Here is a 22028-nt window from a genome sequence, read left to right as displayed (position 1 = left end):
TGCGGGTCAGTTTATTGGACTGCGCTATCTCAATTAACACTGGGTTAAATAACATTGTGTAGCCTAAGTCTGAACCATGTAAACTAAGTCATTAAACTAAACCCTTAATTGTATTTGTCTGCTAATGTGTTGTTGAAATGTTACAGGATGCTAAAGCTACGCTGTAAGACCAAAAATGGGAGCCATATAATGCAAGGCTTGACTCACCAATCATGTGTGCAAGAGTTGAAGAGCAAAGTGGAGGAGCTGACTGGGATACCGTGTGATGTGCAGAAGATAATGCTGGGTTATCCTCCATCCAACCTGGATCTTCGAGATGGAGACGCTCACCTCAAAGATTACCCAATCAAATCAGGTCAGCCCCCCTCCTCATCACAGTTCTGTCAAGATCCGGTTAGCTATCCAGACCCTGCAGTTTGTCCAATGCAAAGTCCTGTAACTAGTTTATATTAAGACAAGACGATGCAGGTGAGAAACTTCTTGTGTAGTTTACATTACATAAATTACAGGGGGAAAAAATATTGTAAGTTTTTCGTCATGCAATGTTTTCACATAAAGGCATTTTATGTGTAAAAATAGCCTAAAATGTACATTAATGTGACATAAATCTGAAAAATTGACATAGACGGGTTTACGTTTGTTGGTACATTTTATTAACATAATACATTTTATTTTTTTCATTTCTTTTTTGAGTTAAAACTAATCAATTAGGCTTTAATTAATTAGATATTAATTCTTCTCAATGATCCATCAAAATTGTGTTATGTACAATTGTAGAGTCTGGTGCTACTTAAAGGCTCAAAAGAGTTTTTCCTGTAGTTTCTTAACTGCTACTGTTCTTTCCAGGAGATACACTGATTGTTGAAGAAGAAAAGAACAAACCAAAACCTCAGGATCATTCTACTGTGAACAAAGCCCCTCGCCTGGACGCCACGCCTGTGCTGGCCCGTAGAGTCGTTCCCGCCGACAACTCCTGCCTCTTCACCAGTGTATACTACGTGGTCGAAGGCGGCGTGTATGACCTCGCCTGTGCGCCCGAAATGCGTCGCCTTATCGCCCAGATCGTGTCCAGCGACCCCGACATTTACTCTGAAGCGGTTCTGGGCAAAACCAACGAGGAGTACTGCGCCTGGATCAAACGCGGCGACACCTGGGGCGGAGCCATCGAGGTGTCCATCATGTCCAAGTTTTACCAGTGCGAGATCTGCGTGGTGGACACTCAGACTGTGCGCGTGGATCGCTTCGGGGAGGACGCCGGCTACAACAAGCGCGTGCTGCTGATCTACGACGGCATCCACTACGACCCGCTGCAGAGGGAGGCGGCCGGCTCCGACGCCCCGCCCCAGACCGTCTTCTCCACCACAGACGACGTGATCCTGGCACAAGCGCTCGAGCTGGCAGACGAGGCCCGCCGCAAGCGCCAGTTCACAGACGTTAACCGCTTTGCCCTGCGCTGCATGGTCTGCCAGACGGGCCTGGTGGGGCAGAAGGAGGCACGGGAACACGCCAAGGAGACGGGCCACACCAACTTTGGGGAGGTGTGACGCCCGCTTTTTGGAGTTTTCAATACAACCGCCACTATCTCCGTGTCCATGTGTGACAGTTTTCATGGTCCGTTTGCTTGTGCGGTCCACTACCTCACATTGTTCAGCCTCTGGTCTGTTCAGTATTCACTACAAATGAATTAGGAAAACTGTGTCACCGGTTATTTTAGATGTTGGGATCATGGAATCAAAAATAATGGACAAATTACATGCCACTTTATCTGGCAACAATCTATCACACTTATTTTGTCTTAAATGATATGTTTTGACTGTTATTGCACAATTTTAAGTAGCAAATCCAACTTATCAAGGATATATCAGTCTTCAATACACCAGTGTTTTTTTTGGTATAGCTAGAATCATGCTCTTTGACCAAAAGTAGATGTAGTTTTCGAATACATTGAAAGTGCATTTCAGACTAAGACGTGCGTTTACTAAGAAATCTGCTGTGCATATTTTAGCTTTTAAATTTTTTTTAAAATAATGGTGCTTGATACATTTTTAGTTTTTAGCCTAACACATCAATAAAACACACACTTTGCTTTGCTAACATCTTAATTTGACTGTGTCATTAAAATGTACTTTGGTTTGATTGCAGTATGTTATAACGATGCAGTACACACATAACTTTTACTTTTGCTTGTTGGTTAATACATTTAGTATTAGTAGTGTGAGTGTCCAGTAGTTTGGTCTTAAATGAAGCATGTTTTGTTCAGAACTAGACCTGGCCTTGACAACACTGCACCGTGCACTTAAAAATCACAACTACAACTATGTAATGCTTTGGGTGTCATCATGGTTATGTACAGTAACACTGTGCCTCACCGTGTGCATAAAAGTGTGTGTTTGCCAAAAATGGTTTTGGGTGGTGACGAGTGAATAAATGCATTTTTTAAATTTTGAATGTGAACTATAAAGTATATAATTTTCCTATCATGTTACTAAAGTGGTTTACTTATCATTTGATCTTGATTATTACATCTCAAGGCTATGGAAATGACTGATGTATTTTGTATTTAGTTCTCACGATTCTTAAACAACAATGAATGTTCAGCGCACATCACGACAAAACCACTGGAGTTACTTTATTCTGTGTCATTAAAAACTAAAGTAGATGTCATCGTGTCTGAGGCATTTTTGTATCATTTGTTTCATCGATATGAATTCATCCATCCTTTATTCAATTACATTTATTTTGTAGAGCCCAAAATCTTAAAAACAGCTATTGCCTCGCAGGGTTTTACTAAATTATAAACAGTTTAGAAAATCAAACTATGAAACAGCCATGGATCAATAAAACATTATTTATCAACCAAATTAAAGTTTAAATATGGTGACTGAAGGCTTCTAGGTGTAGCACATTTACAAAGAGTATTCTTGATTATTATCTTAAATAGCTTACTTTTTTGACATTTTGGTTTCGTAAAATACAGGGGCATTAGAGTATTTGCATGTGTGTTTGAGTGTCTGTATTGTCTAAAATACAACTACAATAATTTTTTATAGTCGACTATCGTGATTCTTTTTTGCAGCCTTATTAACTTTTACAAGAAACAAGCAAAAGGATAAATATGGGCATCTTTTTTGTCAACAACAAAAAAGATTTTAAAAATGCATGAATTAGGCATTGAGAAAAAATCTATTATGTTGTTTTAATACTTAATCAATACTTCATAAACCAAAAAATGTATAGCCTAAAATTTTGATTTGATTTGATTTACTTGCCATAAAGTGCATGAGCATGTAATACATAAACATAACATAAACAAATGGTTGTAAACATATATATATATATATATATATATATATATATATATATATATATATATATATATATATATAAAATCACATGTAAATACAATTTAAAAAGCCAGGATAACACAAAAAAGCGCAAGCACTTATTTCCATTGTGGTCCTTGTATAATAAAGTAGAAAGGAAATGTAAAACATGTTAAATACATACAAGTTTGATTCCTGGCTATTTAGACATTCAAATAAAAAGGTTTTGACAAGAGATTTAAAATGAGACTTATTTTGAGCATTCTGTACAAGACTAGTTAATTGATTCCAGGCTTTTATTCCAGTGTATAAAAAAAGTGGATTTGCCAATAAATTGCCCCCATTTAGCAGACTGAGAACGTTATTGAACAGCTGGCCAAATCCAGTGGTCAAAGTTGCGTTGTATTGTCTGATAAAGTGTATATATAATGCAATAGCTGAACACAAAGTTGCCTGGGCCGCTGGTTAGTTGCCTGGGCCGCTGGTTAGTTGCCTGGGCCGCTGGTTAGTTGCCTGGGCCACTGGTTAGTTGCCTGGGCCGCTGGTTAGTTGCCTGGGCCGCTGGTTAGTTGCCTGGGCCGCTGGTTAGTTGCCTGGGCCACTGGTTGGTGATGTAATCTGCAGTAGTAGTAGTGTCCAGAGAGCGTCTCGTCTTTAGCAGAAGCGCGCTCTCTGATTGGCTGAAGGCTTAGCGCACAAAGTCCTGGCGCAGGTGCAGGAGGCGAGTCTGCGGCAGGACAGGAGCCGCAAACAACCAACACAGGTGCGTCACGTTTTCTGTTTATTTCACCTTTATTTGAACAGGTAAATCGAAGGTAGATCGACTGAGAACGAGCTGTTCCAGAGGCAGTAGCACTTAGTTTCACTTAGTTTGTCTTTAGTCAGCTCTGGATGCAGTGCCAACACAAGATTCTGACCTTTTACGTTATTTCACAAGAATAACCTTACTAAAATGACCGAAATGCACTGATAATATGGTAGTTATTTAAGTATAAATGCAGATAAGTAAAATGTGAAGTGTTTGGATGCACGGCAGACTACAATAGACTTAGAAGTAGTCGTAATGAAAAAAAATCAAGACAACAGACACTTTTGCATCAAAAACCATTGACATTACATTTACCCAGTGGTTCACAACCTTTTTTCCCCTTTAAATCCCGGGCAAAACTGTAGCCACGACAAATGCCTTACATGATGAAGAAATGATTAGTAACAAGCATTTATTTCAAACAAACAAACAAGAATAGTCATGTTTGTATTCACACACACACACTTCTCACACACTTTAAGTTGTATTTAGTTTAATTTGCACATTTTACTTTGATGACTTGACCCTCTGCCAGACAAACCTCTGGGGGCCCCTGCAATCTCTGACTCAGACAATACGACCCAAACTCAGCTAAGACATTATATTGACTTGTGTGTGATGTACTGATAGTTTCCACTGCATTTTGATTGCAGGGATTTACAGACTGTAGTCAAGTAGCCAAGACACAAATAGCTATAAATAGTCTATAGGATATTTTTTCAGATGTTCAAACTAACTTTAAACTAACTTTTGGATCATACTACAGGCAAAAACCGAAACCGTTTTGAATCCCTCCTAGAGTAAATTCACTCTGCTATATTGTCATTAATAATACACAATATGTAGACAATAGTAACGGACAAAAACGTTACCAATTTTCACAAAGAAGATATCCATTTTTGCAAAGGAACTCTTCAATGTTGGCCTAACATAAATGACCAGGTTCAGCAACATAATGTAGAGCTACAGATCACACATTGATGCATAGAAGTACTACACTGGGCTACACCTTTATAAAAACGACAAACAGTATAGGCTATTCTTCCACTGTCGTATCTATTAAAGGTCCCTTTACACTTAGAGCTAATTGGGAGCCAGAGTAGTTAAACAGCGTGGTCAGAGGAGCAGCTATCGAGTGTCCCGCTGCCATATATTCCAGCAGATTATTTATCGCGCCCTCCACTACCTCCTGAAACTGATCCCATTCAGGAAGATTAGGAGTGGCGTGTGCACTGTAATCCGAGTCACATGCAGAAGGACCACTAGTGAGAAAGATATCTGTCACGCATTCAGGGAGGCTCGAGCTTTAACTCTGTGTTGTACCGTTAAACATCCATCGTGTACATCCATTTACCCCCGGCTCTGTGGCTTTTGATGCAAAGTTGTATGTAAAATTGTGTCCATGTTTGACGGATAAAATGTCTGCGTCATTCGTGCATTTTTGTTTCTGGTGAAAAGGGTCCGAAAGATGCCCAAAAGTGACACATGGCCGGGTGGCACTGGACTGGAGGCCATCGACAGCTCCGGCAGCTGTGACAGTGTCCTGAGCACCAACTCTGGATTTGTAAGTGTGGCTAAAGTAGAGTTACACTTTCTTTACAGTTAGAATAAACCAGTTTTGTCAGTTTAATTACTTTAAAATGTCAGTTTTGTTACTTTAACTAGTGTTACTTAAAGTGCATAGGGGAGGTTTTCATGTTTTTCTGTTCATTACTTTGTTGTACTTGTAGTGTCATAGTTTAAATCAGTCAATGGCGGTTTGTTAAGAATAGTTGATCGAATATGATGATGAATAGTTGTTTTTTTTATTACAGGAAGTAAAGTGGGGTTCTATTGCACAAAATTTACACACATTTTTTTTTGACAGTTTAAACATTAATATAACAAAAATAAAAAGGTGTTTTCATATATTTCTGTTTGTCAAATAATATCTATTGTGTAAATTAGACAATCTTTGGCTTTTACCATGTAATATGTATTGAATAATGAATTTCTGCCTATGATTAATCTAATCCATGTCAAACCGGGAATTCAAATGATTACTATACGTGCACTTCAACTTAAGAAGGGCATAATTGTGAAATCATTGCCAATCTATTATGCAAATCACTGACTGGATGCTAATAATTCACATTTCATCTTCTTCCTTTCAGAGTGATGACAGCCTGGAGTATCTCTCTGCTGAGGAGAAGGCCTGCCTCATGTTTTTGGAGGAGACCATCGACTCTCTGGACACCGAGGACGACAGTGGACTCTCGAATGACGATGAGACTGAACAGAAGCCTGGTCCTGGAACTGTGGCCAGCAAACAGGCCGAACTGACCGCCTCTTTCAACAGGAACGCCACCAACAGTGAGCAAACGCCGCCATCTCCGAGGTGATAAGATGTTGGCTTGTGCTGACGATTCTCTTCTGTCTTTTAGGTGAGCAGAAAGCAAGCGCTCAGCACTCTGTTAAAACAAACGTAGAAAGAAATCTCCCAAGCTACCTTGTTCCTACGCCCTTCGTCGTCGCGAACAGTTCTCAGTCGTCTACAGCTAAACCAAGTGTTGCGCCAAAAAAGAACAAAGTCTCCAAACCGACATGCGACATTTCTGATAAAGAAGTTGGTGCGAAAATCTGTGCAGCGCCTCCTCCAGTCCCATTAGAAGTCAACGTCTCCATTCCTCCTAAAACACAACAGCACTCTGGGAAAGCGGTGGATGTTTCTTCACAAAGAGGCCCTCTATCGTACGATGCACTGGTTTACTTGAGGAAGAACGCGTCGGAAAAGAAAACGCCACTATGTCCTTCGTTGGATCACACCGTAGAGTCTGTAAACCGGCACACTACGACTGCCGGGGATAACGGTCCCGTCCAAAGTAACATATCAAGATTCGATCGATTTCACCCCGAGTTCTCACAGTCAAGGACCATTCCGCCTGCGGTGCCTCCAAAACCAAAAAGGACGCCCGGTAGCTCCGAGACAAAAAGCACTTTAAGTTCAAGTCATTCATTCAGTGTCAAGCGCACGCCAAATCCTGAAATAGTGAGACAAGAGGCTTTGCAGAAACTGGGCCTCATCGAAGAGTCCAACGAAACGCCTGCGTCTACGTCGACAGCAAAAGCTCAAAATAGCCTGGCACCCGCTCGCAGCAGGTTCGGCAAAACTCCGACCAGCAACAGCCCAATGAGGGGCCCGTCGTTTTGCGTCACTCGTTTGCCCAGGAGCAGGGGTCTCCAGAGCAGCGCCAGCTTCCATCACGCGTCCCGACCCGACGCGTCTTCTGCAACGCGTCATCGAACCAACGGACTGAGCAGCAGCAGGAACGGGCCGCATCGTCCTGTCCAGGCTGAGCCCCAAAAAGGCCTAAACTCTGCCCAGTCATCGACCCCCAAACCGTCCAGCGCAGTGGGCTACACGGTGATGGTGGTCCCTGGGATGGGCGCGGACAGGAGGGAGGCGCTGAGGAAACTGGGGCTGCTCAAAGACTGAATCAAATCAAGATGTTTGCAAGGCTCAGGAGGAGTCCAGCGGATTAAAGGATTTAAGAAGAATTTAGCACTTGGCACTTTGGCATTGGCATAGTAAAACCAAGAGGAGTATAAAGGGCAAAATATACATCTGTTCACAGGATGTGTATCGTGGCACTGAAAGTATTTGGCTGGTATTGTAGTTTTAGTTCAAAACAAGTAGGGCTATAACTTTTCACGTTTAAAAGCAAAACAGCAGGTTTTCTAGAGGGTATTTTAATCTACTATTTTGTTCTTACTGTACATAGAAAATTGGATAATGTCACCAATAAGAAAAACTATTAAAAAGGCTGCAAAAAAGTGTTATCAAGGAACATGAACTTAAAGTGCAACCTTCCAATCAAAGACAAAGTGATATTTCTGCATTTTGTGGTTAGTTTTACAGTCCGTTCTCATTTAGTGCGAGACTTGAATTGCAATAATATCATCTGAACATTGTCATTGGGTCTGAAAAACAAAACACAAAATTGTACAGCACTGTGTATTATTTGTGACTATTGCCCACCCCTATTTTTTTAAGTATCAATCCTTTTATTGAACTTCTTAAAATTCTCTACATTCTTTTGCCTCTTTTTGCCTCTCTACAGCATCACTCACAAAGTGCCTTCTATAGAAAGTATACAAAGCCTCAGATTTGCTGCTGGACAAATTGCACAAATGTTTTACTGAATCAAATGTTTAGTTTAATACAACTAATTACTTCAATTGTTTGTATGAATGCGGCCTGAAAAGCATTTTGCTTTTTTAATGGAGGTAAACCACTGTAGATGTGCAGACTTTTGAGACGTGTTCTCTTTTTTTCATTTGAATTTTAAACTATTTTGCCACAACAAAGAGCCCTGTGATGCAGTTGCCCTTCCTGTAAACCTTTAGTCAGAGTATCAGTCATACAAGCGCTCATCTTACAGTCCGCACACCACTCGTTTTACAGACCACTCAAGTGACGCAGCCCACTCAGCTTTTCGTTCATCATCTCATCCTCCTCAGCCCCCGATGTCCCGTTCATGTCCCATGTTTACTGTCCTTGCTGTGTTTTTATATTCTCTATTGTTAATGCCTTCTACTGAAAGAGTTTGTGTGACAGCCTTAATGGCGCCGGTGATCGAGTGGGTTCAAGATTTGGCTTTAGAGCAGATGATTTGTGCAGTGAGGCTCTTGTGACAGTGTCGGTGTCTGATGTCTACGCTCCAGCCAATTACAGCGTCACGTTTTGACTGAGAGACAAATCCCGTCAAACAACGGACAAAGGAAATCAGACCACTTGTGATACTTGGCCTCTGCTCTTATGTGAAAAGGACCAGCGACTCAAGCCACCGATTGTGTTTTACTTTGTGGATCGTCCCAGAGAACTAGGCAGTGGGAGTTGCCTTTTGCATCCAAATGTTATTCAACTTCATCTGATACATGTGCGGGATGATGAGAAACGCTGACAAAGCACAGCGTTTTAGTGTGTTTGGTCAATGAGTAAAATACATGAAATAAAAATATCAGTTTCTTTACCGATCATATCATATTTGTGTTAAAATTCCTTATGTAGTTGTATGTAACGTACACCTGTAACTTAGACCTCACTTCGTCATGGCAACAGGCTCCACCCTCTTGTGAAAAAGACAACTGATGTTCATCCGTTCCATTTTATTATTAGACAAAGGTTATGTGTCAATAAATATGTGCATAGTTGTTTATAGTAGTTATTATTAGAGCCATTATTAACAAAGTGTGCAAATTTTGCATAATTAAATATACATTTAAAATACAATAACACTCAGCTTTTTAAAAAAAATAAAAAGGTACTTTGTAGACAAACTGGAAACCTAAAATATATACTTTTTTATGTTATAAATCTATGCAGGTGATCATGTGACATGACTGAAGAAGCAGATTATCACATAGAAGGATTTAAATGTGAGACTTTCCCTTTTTCCGTCTGACTTTACCATTCGAAACAGAGACGTCCAGAGACTCCAGGCGAAAGGGGCGGGGCATCACAGAGTCCGGGCTTATGGACGAGTTCAAGGGGGGGCTGCTCAGACTCAGGCGGGACGTCCCATTATAGAGGCCAGTGGCGTGCATGACTACACAAGACACAGCCCTTTCCAGTTAAACATCAGAAGGAAACGGTGACGTGTGGAATCAACCAAATGTATTAACGTTTAACGGTTAAAGAAATACTTTTCTGGGGAATGGTTTGCTACCTGCTTGTCATGTCACCGCTTTGCCCGGAATGTTCCACCATATGGCGTTTAACTTCTCTACATCTCCATGGAGACGAGCAGGCGGTGCCACTTGGCCAAGTTACTGATCAGCTCATTGTATCAACTTATTTAATTTTTAAGCAAAAAATAGAAGAAAAAAAAAGCAAAACAATTAGGTTAATGCTATATTTTGAAGGATTCCAGGCAAAGTAATCAGACCACCACCAGAAAAGTTACATAATGCACATTTAAGTAGCAGATTTGGCCTCTTACCGTGCCCCTTGCTTGGTTCAGCTCCCAGCAGCTGGACCGCTCTTTTGGATTTAAAATAACTGCTGGCTATGTTTTCACTGTCACTGCGGTTGAGCATTTCTTTAAATCGGTCGCCTTCCTCCTGCTTACAACACAACACTGGCAGCACATGGATGATGGTGGCCTTTCATTTGCATTTTTGTGTAAACTTACTTCTTCTAAATCTGCAGAAGAACCTCTTCTAAGTGGCAGTTTTTGAGGGACAGCTATGAATAGAAAGACAATATGAAATTAAATAAACGTTTGGGTGATCACAAATAAACCTGCTAATATCTGAATGTGTTAATGCAATGAAAATAAATACAGATCTGATAATATGAGGAGGGGAACTAAAAAATTATAACAAAGGGAATAAAAAGAGGACAACAAACTGATGGTGTTTCCTTTCTCGGTCCTGTCCTAAACTCTTCTGTCGTACGTTCCATTATGAAGAGAGGATATAGTAACAGAAGCTGTTCAAACCTGAAGGTAGTGTCGTTTTCTGCACCATGACATCAGGTAGCCTCCAGGTGGCGCTCTCCTCATCCCAAACAGCTTCCTTTTTCAGTCGGTCCAGGTTGCTGTAGTTGCAGTCCCTCCGGACCAGTTGGACCATGCGCTCCAGCAGACCCCTCATGAGCTGGCCGTCCCGCTCCAGTCGGCGGATCGTGGCCAGATAGTCGTCTCTCTCCACCTCGAACTCTCCCTGAAGGTCACGGATCTCCAGTTTTGCTGCTTTGAGCTGAAATATGCACAAAGTATGAATCAAAACACAATTTTAACTATGGTAAATTAAAGTTGACATAAATTGTATTAGTATTTTTTTCTTCTTCAAATGAACACACTCCTTCTGGCAGAGGAGTTGCCATGGTAACTCTGCACTTTGATCACAATCCTGAATCACTTATTACTTTTTTTAAACACTATTCTATTTATCAGTGCATATATTGGTCAAACTACTGCATTACTGACCTTTCCCTGAACTTTGAGCAGCATTTGGCTCTTGGCATGAACCTCCTCCTGAATGGAGTTGTACACGTTGAAGAGCACATTCTCACTCTGCTCACTGTCCTCGGACAGCGCCTGGACCAGCTGGACTTGTCTTTGGTCGGCTAGTTTTTTCCTCTGTTGATGCCTCCGCCTCATTTCCTGGTTCCGGGCCTGTTCTCCTCCAACCACAGCCTGTTCCAGCTGCTGCAGCCTGGAGGGAGGTCACAAGGTCAAATGAGTAACGCCAGAGGAAATGATCAGGTTTTAGGATTGTCAGAATGATTGTAAAAACAGATATTTTGTTTATTTTCTGCATGAAAATTACAAATATAATAACAATACCACAAATCATCCAACAATAACATTCATAGTAATAATAATAATACAAAAATAATAAATAATTAAAAAAAAATTAAAATTAAAATAAAAACAAAATTAAAAAATTAAAAAATAATAATAATACAAATACTACTACTAATAATAAGTAATATTAATGATAATAGTAATGATGAGTGACCTTTCTATAATGTCTTTCTGGTCAGATTGTGTTGAAGCTCCAGCTGACTCTGTGACCTTCTCTGCGTCAGAAAACGTTGCTTCCACCTCAGTACCTGGGCTTTTAGTTCCTCTCTGATACCAAAAACAAGAACAGCTTTACAATCACTGATCTTTCGACTGTAATACTTGTTAATGTCAGAGGTACCGTGTTGTTACTGCTGAGCTCATGTGAATCCTCTTCCACAGAAGTGTGCTTGCTGCTGCTGTGACTCACTAAATGGAAAATGCACAGAAAATGTAAATTAATCACAGTGAGGTTTGTGTTTGAATGCATGACTTGTTTTGTAGCCTGTAAAAGTTGAATGGAAATAAAACAATAAAACAGAATTGAGCATAAAACAGTGACAAATGTTCCTAAAACTATTGGTTTGGCTGCTATTGCTCATGGCTGTCACCAAATTCTGGCTCAAACCTGCTGACAAGGCAATCACACAGCACAGAAATAATAACGTTTGTATATTTTAGCTTGTTACTAACTGCACTGTCAGGTATTAGGATCTGGCCTACCATCGTTTGGCTTGGCACTCCCCCTGGTGGTAGGAGCCTTCTCAAGATGCGACAGCTTTGATTCATAGGACAATCTTAACACAGCAATGTCTTCCTGCAGCTTTGCTTTGGATTCTTGCTCTGCGTTGTAGTCAGCCTGCAGCTTGGCGAGTCTCCCCTCATAGTCCTGTGGTGAAAGCAAAGAACCTCGTAAATCCCCTGCTCCTACTGAGAACATGTGGAGGTGTGGAGTGTGTGAACAGGAAAGTTAAAGTGCCTCCTTAATCTTGTCGGTCTCTGCTTCAGTTTGACTGGACAGGGGCCTTGAGGAGACTGGAGACGCCACAGACTGAGCCGTCATCAGAGCTGCAAGAGCAACGAGCACAAGACATAAGAAAAGGCAACATTCTGTAGAAATCTGTTATAAATAATACTGCGTTAATTTTACAATGCCTGGTTTGTGAATGATATGTACATTTTAGAATACAATGAAAATGTCCTTGTTGTCAGTGAATGAGGTCAATGTAAGACCAAATGAAACAATCCAGTTATGAATACATAAGAATTAAAGATTTTTTTCAATCTCACTGGGACTATAAACCCTTTAAAATATCATGTCATCAGATTCAGAAATGGAGGCGGCTGGAGGTGAAAATAAGTAGAACATTAAATATATCAATGATTAAGTGACATCAGACCCCAAAGTAATGGTTTTAAATCTTTACAACAAAAAGTGAACAACGATTTTCAATTTCCAGGGTAGAATTATCACTTAACTTTTCTACAAAAGACAAAGGATGGAAAAAATACTATGTTCTTGCCTCAAAATTGTATAATTTGTGGCATGTCATGTCTGTAGATAAAATTAATTAAATATCGGTCTGGGTATTGCCCATTCGATATCGATATTTTGAGTACAGCCCTAATTAGAGCCCTTTGTCTATAATGAACTCCTATTAGATAAACAAATACTGCAAAATACAATGGGTGACACGGGATATCCACAGGGTTTGAGCTCCGAGGGGGTTTCATTTCTAATACTGTGGTTTTCATAGTTTGTGATACTAAAATGGCATTATGTTCCACTTTACTTTCCCCTACAACACTGGCACTTACTCAACAAGTCAGTGGGTCCCAGCCGGCCCGAGACGATGGCCTTTAACTTCTTGATCTCGTCTTGGTACTGCCTCAGCAGGGCGTCTTTCGGGTCCTCGTTGATCCTCGGCTTGTTCTGAATGCTCTTGGCCCGGTTGGCATACCTCAGCGTGCTCAGCGTCTCCTCGTAGTTGTAGTCGGCCGGAGACAGGCAGGCGATCATCAGGGTGCGCGTGTTCCCCCCGAGCGAGTCCTGGAGCAGGCGGGTGAGCTTGGAGTCTCTGTAGGGGATGTACTTGGAGCGCCCGTCCACCAGGGCAGAGATGACGTTCCCCAGCGCGGACAGGGACAGGTTGATCTTGGTGGCTTCGCGGAGGCGCTCGCCCGTCGCTCCGGTTTTGGACTGGCGTTCGCTCCCCGCCAGGTCCACCAGGTTGAGTTTACCCGCTCGCAAATGGTCCCGCCCGTCGTCATCTGAGGGAAGAGGGTGCAAACGAGCAAACGAGATTGATGTTCGATCATGCTGGTCAGGGATGCGTGTTGTTGTGGAAAAATATAATCTGGCCCTTTGCTTTTCAATTTTCAATTCTATTTCAATTTGATTTAGTTCTAACACACAAAGTCACAGCCTGACACAACTCCTCTTTGCCTGGAAATGTACATGTCTGGACATCCTGGAGTGAGTAGGAAGTCCCAGAGCTAGTTCCCCGTTTTTTTTCACACTAGGACAAAGACAGCAAGACCTGTGAATTGAATTAATGCAAATGTTATCTACTGTCTCCTTCTTTAAGCCCCTGTTCCTTTGTCTTTTTGTAGCCGAGTGACTGGTAACTTTCCGTGTGTGTGGGGTCATGTGACTAATGTGTATAAATGAGGAGGACCTGGTACGAGGGGGAGATTCTGATCATGTAATGTACCAGAGAGAAACGCCTGATTAAATCACCTTAACATTGAGACAAAGCAACTTCCTGGCCTTACTTCTGCCATTACAGTGTGTATGACGGATGAAGAGTAGCATTGAGTGGATTATTTTAGAAAATCAATTTAATCCAATTCAAATGGCACAAACGTCAAATTGTTTTAATTTCAAGTGTCTAAAAAAAAAATTAAGTTTATTTTCCATTTGATGAGCAATTTATGAAATCTGTAATATTTCTGCAGTTAGGTTTGAAATGTGTCTTTTATGCCATTTATATTGTGATTTTACATTGCGTTTTTGAGGCATTTGTTGTGATTTTTAAGGTATTTGAATTGCATTTTGTTCAAACTGTGCTCTTAAAAAAAAAAGCACATTTTGATTGATGTGTTTGATTCGACATCGGTCCCGTTTCGGAGTGACCTTTGACCTGTGGTGCAGATCTCCAGGTGGATGGTGAAGATGGAGTGAGACCGGGAGGAGTCCTTGTTCATCAGAGTGTAGCCCACGGCTCTGTTCCTCCAGCCGTGCTCCAGGATGGCCTCGCACTCTCCCACGCCGTGCACCGTGTTCATGGAGAGGTCCCGCACGTACACGCCGCGCTCGGGGTGCTCCTTCAACTGAAACACACATCACACACACACGGCAACAAACGTGAACATTAAGACAACTGCGGCTAAGACAAACATTCTGCACATTAATGACAGCGACTCATGAGAGATGAAGGAACTGATGAAGGAACCGTATGTTGCCTCTTACTGTTCTAAAAATGAACCAGAATAACTCAACCACAACTGGATTGAAGCTTTGAAACTGACAAGCCAAAAGAGAGACTTGTGTGAGGCTCATTCTGCTCTCTGATTGGATAATCGTCCTGAAACCCAAAATACCAAATGATAAACAGATTAGACATCACGCCCAATGCTTTTGTATAAGAATAAATCAATGCTGCAATAGTCATCAGTAAAAGCAATATTTGTTTTTAAGTTTGAAGGACACATACACGGTCATGTATATAAAATTTAAAATCAAAATCTTGAATACGGTTCCTTCAATTACAGTTTTAGTTTGTTTTAATGACAACTTAAAAGTCATGTGGTGCTGGCAGATGTGGAAGTAGTACTCAATTGTGTTACTTAAGTAAAAAAATGATAATAAAAGTAAATGTGGCTAAAAAATTAAGTAAACGTTTAAGTATGTGAAACATTTTAAAGTTGCTCCCCTTTAAAAGCATTCAATGTGGTGATTTCAACAGTAGCAATTAAAAACGATCAATTATTTCTTAAGTGTATTTTCTGTTCAAATATATAATGTCTTACCTCCAATTTATTCTTGGCTTCACTTCCCAAAAGATCCCTTATTTCTTCATTGTAAATCTCCAAGTATGAAGCTCTCACCAGGAACTTGGTATTTTCTGCACACTGGTTCAAACAGGGGCTTTAATGTCAATGTTTCGGGCTTAGAATAACCAAAGTCATGACGTCACACACCTGTATAGTCTCAAAGATGTGCTCGAAAGCCCGAGGAATGACCCCCCTCTGACCTGCAGGTACTGGGGTGCCCTGCATAGTGAAGGATTTGCCACCTCCAGTCTGACCATAGGCAAATATCGTGCCATTGTAGCCTTCAGTGACTCCCTAAGCGGAGAAAAGAACAACAAAATGACTAAATCATGAGTTTTGCAGCATTTAGAAATAAGATCTGCAAGTGTCAAGTGTCAAGTGGCGTCTTGTGTTTTGCATGATCAAACCTCACCTCGACCAAAGGATACGCAATCTCGTTGTACATTTGCTCAGTGGTGTGGTCAGTGAAGTACGTCCCGTCAAAAGTGAACTGTTTGGGAGGCTCGTCCACGGCCCCGGGTTTGTCCAAGAAGCACTGGCAGCGCTGCAGGTCCACGGACAGCACCATTTTGCACTGCAGAGACTTCTCCCGGTCACTGAGCGGCCGACAGCGGATGACCACCTTCACAGACTCGGACCCCATCCCGCTCAAGTCACATTCCAGGGATGTAACTCACTAAAGTCTCAGTTACAATGCGCTGTACAGCAGTTACAGAAGAGCAGCGGTCATTGTTTTGCAGTCGCGGCGTTAGTAAATCGCTTAGCAACCGTCAAGTCCCGTTCACGTCGCGATATCTGACCTGAGCGCTCACACCTGCACGTACAGGTGAGGCGGCACTGCAGTGACCTCTAGCGGCCACAATGTGACACACTGTGACCACACACTGTGACCACACACTGTGACACAATGTGACACAATGTGACACACACTGTGACCCACAAAGCCACTAAAAAAAAGCTACGAGTGGCTTAGTTTATAGTTTATTTTATATTTTGTTTAGTGGGAAAATGTGATTATTTCTTCCTTTAGTTCACTCTACATTATCAAATGGTCAGAGTGAGATTCATAGAGCGATGCAGAAAGACATACAATTATATCATATAATAGGGATATATGCATTATCTTGATAGCCTGATTGTGGCATTATATCCTTCTGTTTTATATGGTTCCTAAAGAATAATCAAGAACAAATGATGCAACTAAAACAAAATGACCTTTTAACTTACATCGACGAAGAAAATCAATAGGCTGAAGGAAGCTTGCCTTTTACGTTTAGATGTGTATTAACATGTATCCGACCACTTTAAACAAACAGTCAACAATAAAGACCAACTGTTAGCAATTGGAACAAATATATTTGCACACATCGCAAATTAAAAATATTCATGGCATCAGTCAATAGAGGAAAAATAAACACTGTACAAGTATAGCCTTTAAGACACATAAAAACAGACTTAAAATACTAAAAAGCAGCATAAATATTTTAACCATTTAAAATTGTTGACTAAAGTACCTTTAAAAGGGAAGTGCTGACATTTTTAACACCTCGTTTCAAAGTGTGCAACAGACCACCACCAAAAAGACCTCAACACAAGAACTGTTGAAGATACAAGTGCAAAAAGAACAACATTAATCCAAATAACATGTTCGGTCAAAGCTTAAACATGAGTCCAGTGTCAGCCCTTAAGTGGGTACTTTTCATCCTTGTTTTGTTGATGCTGTGGAGAGTTTTAAAAGCTTGTTGTGGTTTGCTGGCATCTTCCTCCCACTCGTAACAGTGATTCACTCGGGCACAGCTCAGCACACAAGGAAGCTCATCCGAAGTCTCAGTGTAGTGTTCAATTAGTTCAGCCAAGGATGTGAACTCCTGTTTACCCTTCTGTAAAAGCAGCACATGACAACTGTTCACACCAGACCATTAAAAACAACATTGGTCTAAAAATACAAACAAGCCGTTACCTCAAGCAGCAGTTTTCCTTTACGGGTATTTTCTATGAGGTGAGTAATCAGGCCGGAAGGGAAGCGAATGATCAGACTGCCACATTTGGATTTTTTCGGATGTGGACACATGAGATATGCTCCCATGACGTCGTCTGCCAGGAGGGAGTAGCTACTATCACTGCAAAAAGAAGAAGTCACACTATATATACACTATATATCCACCAGCACAGCACTAACTACAGCAGGTCCAGTTGGTAGATTGCAATTTACGCTGTATCCTCATAGAAAGCTTTGTTATAGAATATTATATTAGTCCTGGTTTGGGGATTTACCCTGAGCTCTGTGGAATATTGGGATGAAAAGGCCTGGTCTAGATAGTTATTGACAAAGGGTCTCGCGGGGTTCAGGGTCACAGGGTCATGTGGGAGGAAAAGGGGATTCCACACAACTGCTCTTTGTCGCAGCAGCAGTATCTGAACCATCTTTAGTGAATCATTAAGACTGCTCTTCATTGCAGATAAAAGAACTAAAGACCAAGCCCTGAAAAACCGGTGCTGCAAGTAACTGCCTGAAGTGTGTGGCACTCACGTCGCGATTCCAGCCCAAGACCACACCGCCTGGGCCAGCGCTTCTTCCGTTTCGGCCAGACTCGGGGCTCGGGACCTCTTCTGTGGGGCTTCGATTTCCTTTGCTGTTCATCATTGAGGAAAAGAACATTGAACATAAGAATACTAGTAAGGATTAAAAATACTTAAATATGATCAAACCTTTCCCAGTGAATGCAGTGTACTCAAACAATCACGTGACATTAAATTGAGGTGCATTTATATTATGCTTTTGTGTGTTTCTGAAATACCGTGGTATCAATCTTTCCAAGCTGAAACCAAAGACACGCAAAAACTCAAACAAAAACTCCACCGGTGTGAACATAAAATGAAAAGTGTCCATCTTATTCCCATTCTCGTGCACCAAGCTTAGGACCCACACACACCGCTCTTTAAGTGCAGCCCACCACTGAACACAAAAACTTTACCTAATCAACTCTTTGAATCTGGACAGCGCCCTCTGAACCGTTGGCCCACCTGGTGATGACTTTAGCTGCTCCTGAACCATGCGCTGTTTGAGAGGGGTAAAAGTGAAGGAGCGGTAGGCCCCAGAGTGAAGGACTTTGGTGTGGATGGCTTTCTGACGCGTCAGTGACGGGGACAACGTGGGGAAGACTTCCTCCTGGCTGTTCGGCTGGTCATCGGAGGATTTACCATTCTTCTACAGGGAAAGAACTGTTCATTTGTGCAATTTTAAACACTTTTCTGAGGTTTATCCCCATTTGAGTGTTGCTCCCTTACGAAAACCTTGACTTTTGTTTCATTCAGTCCAGTCCGGGCCTTTTTGTATGCAGAAAAAGCTGTGCGGAACTGTTTTTAGGTGTTACAATATAATAGAAACTTTTTGCTCACTTACGGTATGGACAAAATACTAAAAATGCCAGTATTTTAAATTAATCTATGTAGAATAAAAATAATAATATTAATAAATTGAATAAAAAATAAGGCTGTGCAATTGATCAAATTTCCAGAATCAAGATCCATTGACCAGCTTTGGGGCGAATGCCAAGCAAAGCTGTTCGAAGCAAAGGAAATCAATTAAAAACTAGCACTCATTATCATGTTGATGTTCACAGAATTAAGATTCAAATACATGTTTTATGCCTCATAACCCAGCTCTACAAAAATATATGAAAAAAAAAGTAATGTAAAAATCAGACAAAAGTAGGGCCACTGCACCTTTGAGCCGGGCAGCCACCCTCTAAAGGGGGCTCTTCTGAAGGACACCAGCGCACTGACGCTGAGGGGGAAGCCGTGGTTGAGAAGAGACGGGTTTCGGCGAGGGGCGGGGCCAGCGGAGTCCTCCTGGGCCTCTTCTGGGTGCTTCTCCAAATACAAGAGCTGGAAACATCTGCACAGGAGCAGGTTCAGGAACTGGGCCTGCGGGACAGAGACTAAAGCTTTGGACTGGGCCTGCGGGACAGATACTAAAGCTTTGGGACAGAGACTAAAGCTTTGGGACAGAGACTAAAGCTTTGAACTGGGCCTGCGGGACAAAGATTAAAGCTTTGGGACAGAGACTAAAGCTTTGGGACAGAGACTAAAGCTTTGAACTGGGCCTGCGGGACAAAGATTAAAGCTTTGGGACAGAGACTAAAGCTGTGGGACAGAGACTATAGCTGTGGGACAGAGACTAAAGCTGTGGGACAGAGACTAAAGCTGTGGGACAGAGACTAAAGCTGTGGGACAGAGACACAGAGACTAAAGCTGTGGGACAGAGACTAAAGCTGTGGGACAGAGACTAAAGCTGTGGGACAGAGACTAAAGCTGTGGGACAGAGACTAAAGCTGTGGGACAGACTAAAGCTGTGGGACAGAGACTAAAGCTGTGGGACAGAGACTAAAGCTGTGGGACAGAGACTAAAGCTGTGGGACAGAGACTAAAGCTGTGGGACAGAGACTAAAGCTGTGGGACAGAGACTAAAGCTTTGGGACAGAGACTAAAGCTTTGGGACAGAGACTAAAGCTGTGGGACAGAGACTAAAGCTGTGGGACAGAGACTAAAGCTGTGGGACAGAGACTAAAGCTGTGGGACAGAGACTAAAGCGTTGCACACATTAAAGACAATTAAAAGGTTCTGTTTTTTTGCCTTGAATGCTCCACAGTACGACACTAACATTTCTATCGCTATGGAGACAAATGACACCAGACCAAGTTACAGGTCAGATCTGTGGAGAGGTGACCCCGTTCACTGCATGTTTTTACATTTTAGCAGTGGAAAAACTAATTCTTCCATAAACACACAGTAGATAAGTCTAACGCTTTACTGTGGAACATTGCAGGCAATAACATCTCCATGGAGACAAGCAAGTGGCCGACACAAGCAGAAAGGTTACACTGTGCACCTTTAACATTTGTGATACAATGACAAGCCAACGCTGAGATATGAACTGCTAAACTAATGCAAGAGTCCCATGAATTTCAAAGCATTTTTGTGGAACTCTAAATGTTTTTTCTATACATTTCCCCCCATAAAGACAAGGATATTCTGCCTATAGAGACATTCCAGCAGCATGAATATAAATATAGAAGAATAATAAAGAAGACTGAGTTACAACTATAAGTGGGGGATGTATCGATAATATGCAATCGTTCCTTTGAATCAATGCAAAATTATAATATTGATTACACCGTCTAGAATCAAACGTATTCAAAATGACCTCAAAAAGAGATAGAAACGTGGTGTAATCTGGCGCGGCGTGAATGTCTCTCCTTTTGTGTTTAATGTTACGATCCGGTCCCATTTTGTTCCATCTTGAACCTCAACAAAGACATTTAAGTGGCGTAAATATCGTCTGAACGTGGTGATAACTTACAGCCCTGGCATGTCGGGCTTTGAACACGTGACAGTAGAGCTGTGCGTCGGCGCTCCCTGGGTTGTGGGATACGAAGGCAAACTGGGAGTTGGCGGGCCGAGCGGTGGACAGGGACACTCGGCGAAGGGCGTGGGCCATCAGCAGGATCTACAGGTGAGGAACACGTGTCGGGTGAATGAGACGCGCCCGGACACCAAACCACCCGAACAATCGCACTTACGGTTTCATCCTCGTCGTACATTTTCACTCCTTTGATGGAAAACTTGAGCGAGACGAGGCGTTTTGATTTGTATGCCTGGTGGAGACAGGTGGGAGACAGAGGTGGGAGACAGAGGTGGGAGACAGAGGTGGGAGACAGAGGTGGGAGACAGAGGTGGGAGACAGAGGTGAGAGACAGAGGTGAGAGACAGAGGTGAGAGACAGAGGTGAGAGACAGAGGTGAGAGACAGGTGAGACACATCATCAGAAGAAGTGTGGTAAAACTACATGCACATTTAAAGTCTTACCCTGAAACATTTGAGCTGTGCGTGCAGTTGTTCGATTTGGTCATCCAGGCAGCTGTCATCAACAGGAAATGACCCCACATACTGAGCAAAATGGTCAAATATGTCAAATAATCAAGCAAATTAAATTAAAGACACACTTAACGTCCTGGGCCTTACCTCAGCTGTGCGCGTGACCGTGCCCTCTCTGTCCGGTGCCTCCCCCATCATCATTTGGTGCATTTATCTCAAGAAAAAAGAACCTACTGCTCACTACGTTTCAACTGCTGTGCCAAAAACAAAAACGTGTCCAGCAAGAAGTATCGGACTCGAAACGCGTTGTCCTACAGAGCCATAAATCAGATCATAAACCAAAGCGGTGCGTCCGGTACTGAACCGAACAGAGGTCAAGTTCTGCAGCGCGTTGATCTTTACCAAATGTCAAAGGGTCCGAGGGGAGAAGAAGGCTTTTCACACTGAACTTAACTTTAAAAATAAAACAGTCAAAACGTACCTCCTGTCTGCGTGTTGGAGCGGGTTCCTCCTCTCCCGTGTCGCGCTCCTTCACCGGGCTCCGGACTGCGCTCCGCGCCGCTGATCCAGGACCAGGTGTGCGCCGTGACCCGAGGCGGAGCTTCAGTGACGGGGGCCCTTAGTGACGGGGCC

The 22028-nt window shown here is 42.1% G+C and overlaps 4 protein-coding genes across 4 annotated transcripts; 2 read left to right on the top strand and 2 right to left on the bottom strand.

The window, feature by feature from the left end:
- The first annotated feature begins 63 nt into the window (after nt 1–63).
- Nucleotides 64–2659, top strand: yod1 (YOD1 deubiquitinase). Its single transcript, XM_072452200.1, has 2 exons — nt 64–355; nt 847–2659. The coding sequence occupies exons 1-2, from the start codon at nt 148–150 to the stop codon at nt 1542–1544; spliced, it is 906 nt and encodes a 301-aa protein (XP_072308301.1). The 5' UTR covers nt 64–147; the 3' UTR covers nt 1545–2659.
- Nucleotides 2660–5540: 2881 nt separating this feature from the next.
- LOC140365653 (uncharacterized) lies at nt 5541–7608 on the top strand. The gene is made up of 3 exons (XM_072452199.1): nt 5541–5695; nt 6285–6483; nt 6555–7608. Exons 1-3 carry the CDS (start codon nt 5600–5602, stop codon nt 7604–7606), a joined length of 1347 nt encoding a protein of 448 aa, XP_072308300.1. The 5' UTR covers nt 5541–5599; the 3' UTR covers nt 7607–7608.
- A 1833-nt stretch (nt 7609–9441) lies between these two features.
- kif17 (kinesin family member 17) lies at nt 9442–16170 on the bottom strand. Its single transcript, XM_072452198.1, has 14 exons — nt 15931–16170; nt 15666–15812; nt 15495–15596; nt 14606–14795; nt 13281–13733; nt 12442–12530; nt 12186–12351; nt 11824–11891; nt 11638–11750; nt 11103–11331; nt 10614–10872; nt 10305–10357; nt 10113–10236; nt 9442–9719 (listed from the first exon to the last, which is right to left on the bottom strand). Exons 1-14 carry the CDS (start codon nt 16159–16161, stop codon nt 9544–9546), a joined length of 2400 nt encoding a protein of 799 aa, XP_072308299.1. The 5' UTR covers nt 16162–16170; the 3' UTR covers nt 9442–9543.
- Nucleotides 16171–16856: 686 nt separating this feature from the next.
- sh2d5 (SH2 domain containing 5) lies at nt 16857–21981 on the bottom strand. Its single transcript, XM_072452197.1, has 9 exons — nt 21543–21981; nt 21387–21467; nt 21101–21175; nt 20881–21027; nt 19245–19445; nt 18543–18726; nt 18049–18151; nt 17479–17638; nt 16857–17398 (listed from the first exon to the last, which is right to left on the bottom strand). The coding sequence occupies exons 1-9, from the start codon at nt 21603–21605 to the stop codon at nt 17171–17173; spliced, it is 1242 nt and encodes a 413-aa protein (XP_072308298.1). The 5' UTR covers nt 21606–21981; the 3' UTR covers nt 16857–17170.
- Between the last annotated feature and the right edge of the window lie 47 nt (nt 21982–22028).

Source organism: Eucyclogobius newberryi, unplaced genomic scaffold (assembly GCF_026437365.1).
Source record: "Eucyclogobius newberryi isolate DKJ021-1_F unplaced genomic scaffold, fEucNew1.0.hap1 SCAF_19, whole genome shotgun sequence".
NCBI classification, from domain to species: domain Eukaryota; kingdom Metazoa; phylum Chordata; class Actinopteri; order Gobiiformes; family Gobiidae; genus Eucyclogobius; species Eucyclogobius newberryi.
Note: the sequence above shows the minus strand (reverse complement) of the source record. Positions and strands in the feature narration are given on the sequence as shown.

Coding starts and splice junctions, on each gene's coding strand:
- sh2d5 (XM_072452197.1), bottom strand. CDS start 21,605: ATGCACCAAATGATGATGGGGGAGGCACCGGACAGAGAGGGCACGGTC. Junction 21,028..21,100: donor TGTACGACGAGGATGAAACC/GTAAGTGCGATT, acceptor CCTCACCTGTAG/ATCCTGCTGATGGCCCACGC. Junction 18,727..19,244: donor GGTGGCTGCCCGGCTCAAAG/GTGCAGTGGCCC, acceptor CTTTCCCTGTAG/AAGAATGGTAAATCCTCCGA.
- kif17 (XM_072452198.1), bottom strand. CDS start 16,161: ATGGGGTCCGAGTCTGTGAAGGTGGTCATCCGCTGTCGGCCGCTCAGT. Junction 14,796..15,494: donor AAGCCAAGAATAAATTGGAG/GTAAGACATTAT, acceptor TGTGTGTTTCAG/TTGAAGGAGCACCCCGAGCG. Junction 12,531..13,280: donor GGGACCCACTGACTTGTTGA/GTAAGTGCCAGT, acceptor TTGCTCTTGCAG/CTCTGATGACGGCTCAGTCT.
- LOC140365653 (XM_072452199.1), top strand. CDS start 5,600: ATGCCCAAAAGTGACACATGGCCGGGTGGCACTGGACTGGAGGCCATC. Junction 5,696..6,284: donor TGAGCACCAACTCTGGATTT/GTAAGTGTGGCT, acceptor TCTTCCTTTCAG/AGTGATGACAGCCTGGAGTA. Junction 6,484..6,554: donor CAACAGGAACGCCACCAACA/GTGAGCAAACGC, acceptor TCTGTCTTTTAG/GTGAGCAGAAAGCAAGCGCT.
- yod1 (XM_072452200.1), top strand. CDS start 148: ATGCTAAAGCTACGCTGTAAGACCAAAAATGGGAGCCATATAATGCAA. Junction 356..846: donor AGATTACCCAATCAAATCAG/GTCAGCCCCCCT, acceptor TGTTCTTTCCAG/GAGATACACTGATTGTTGAA.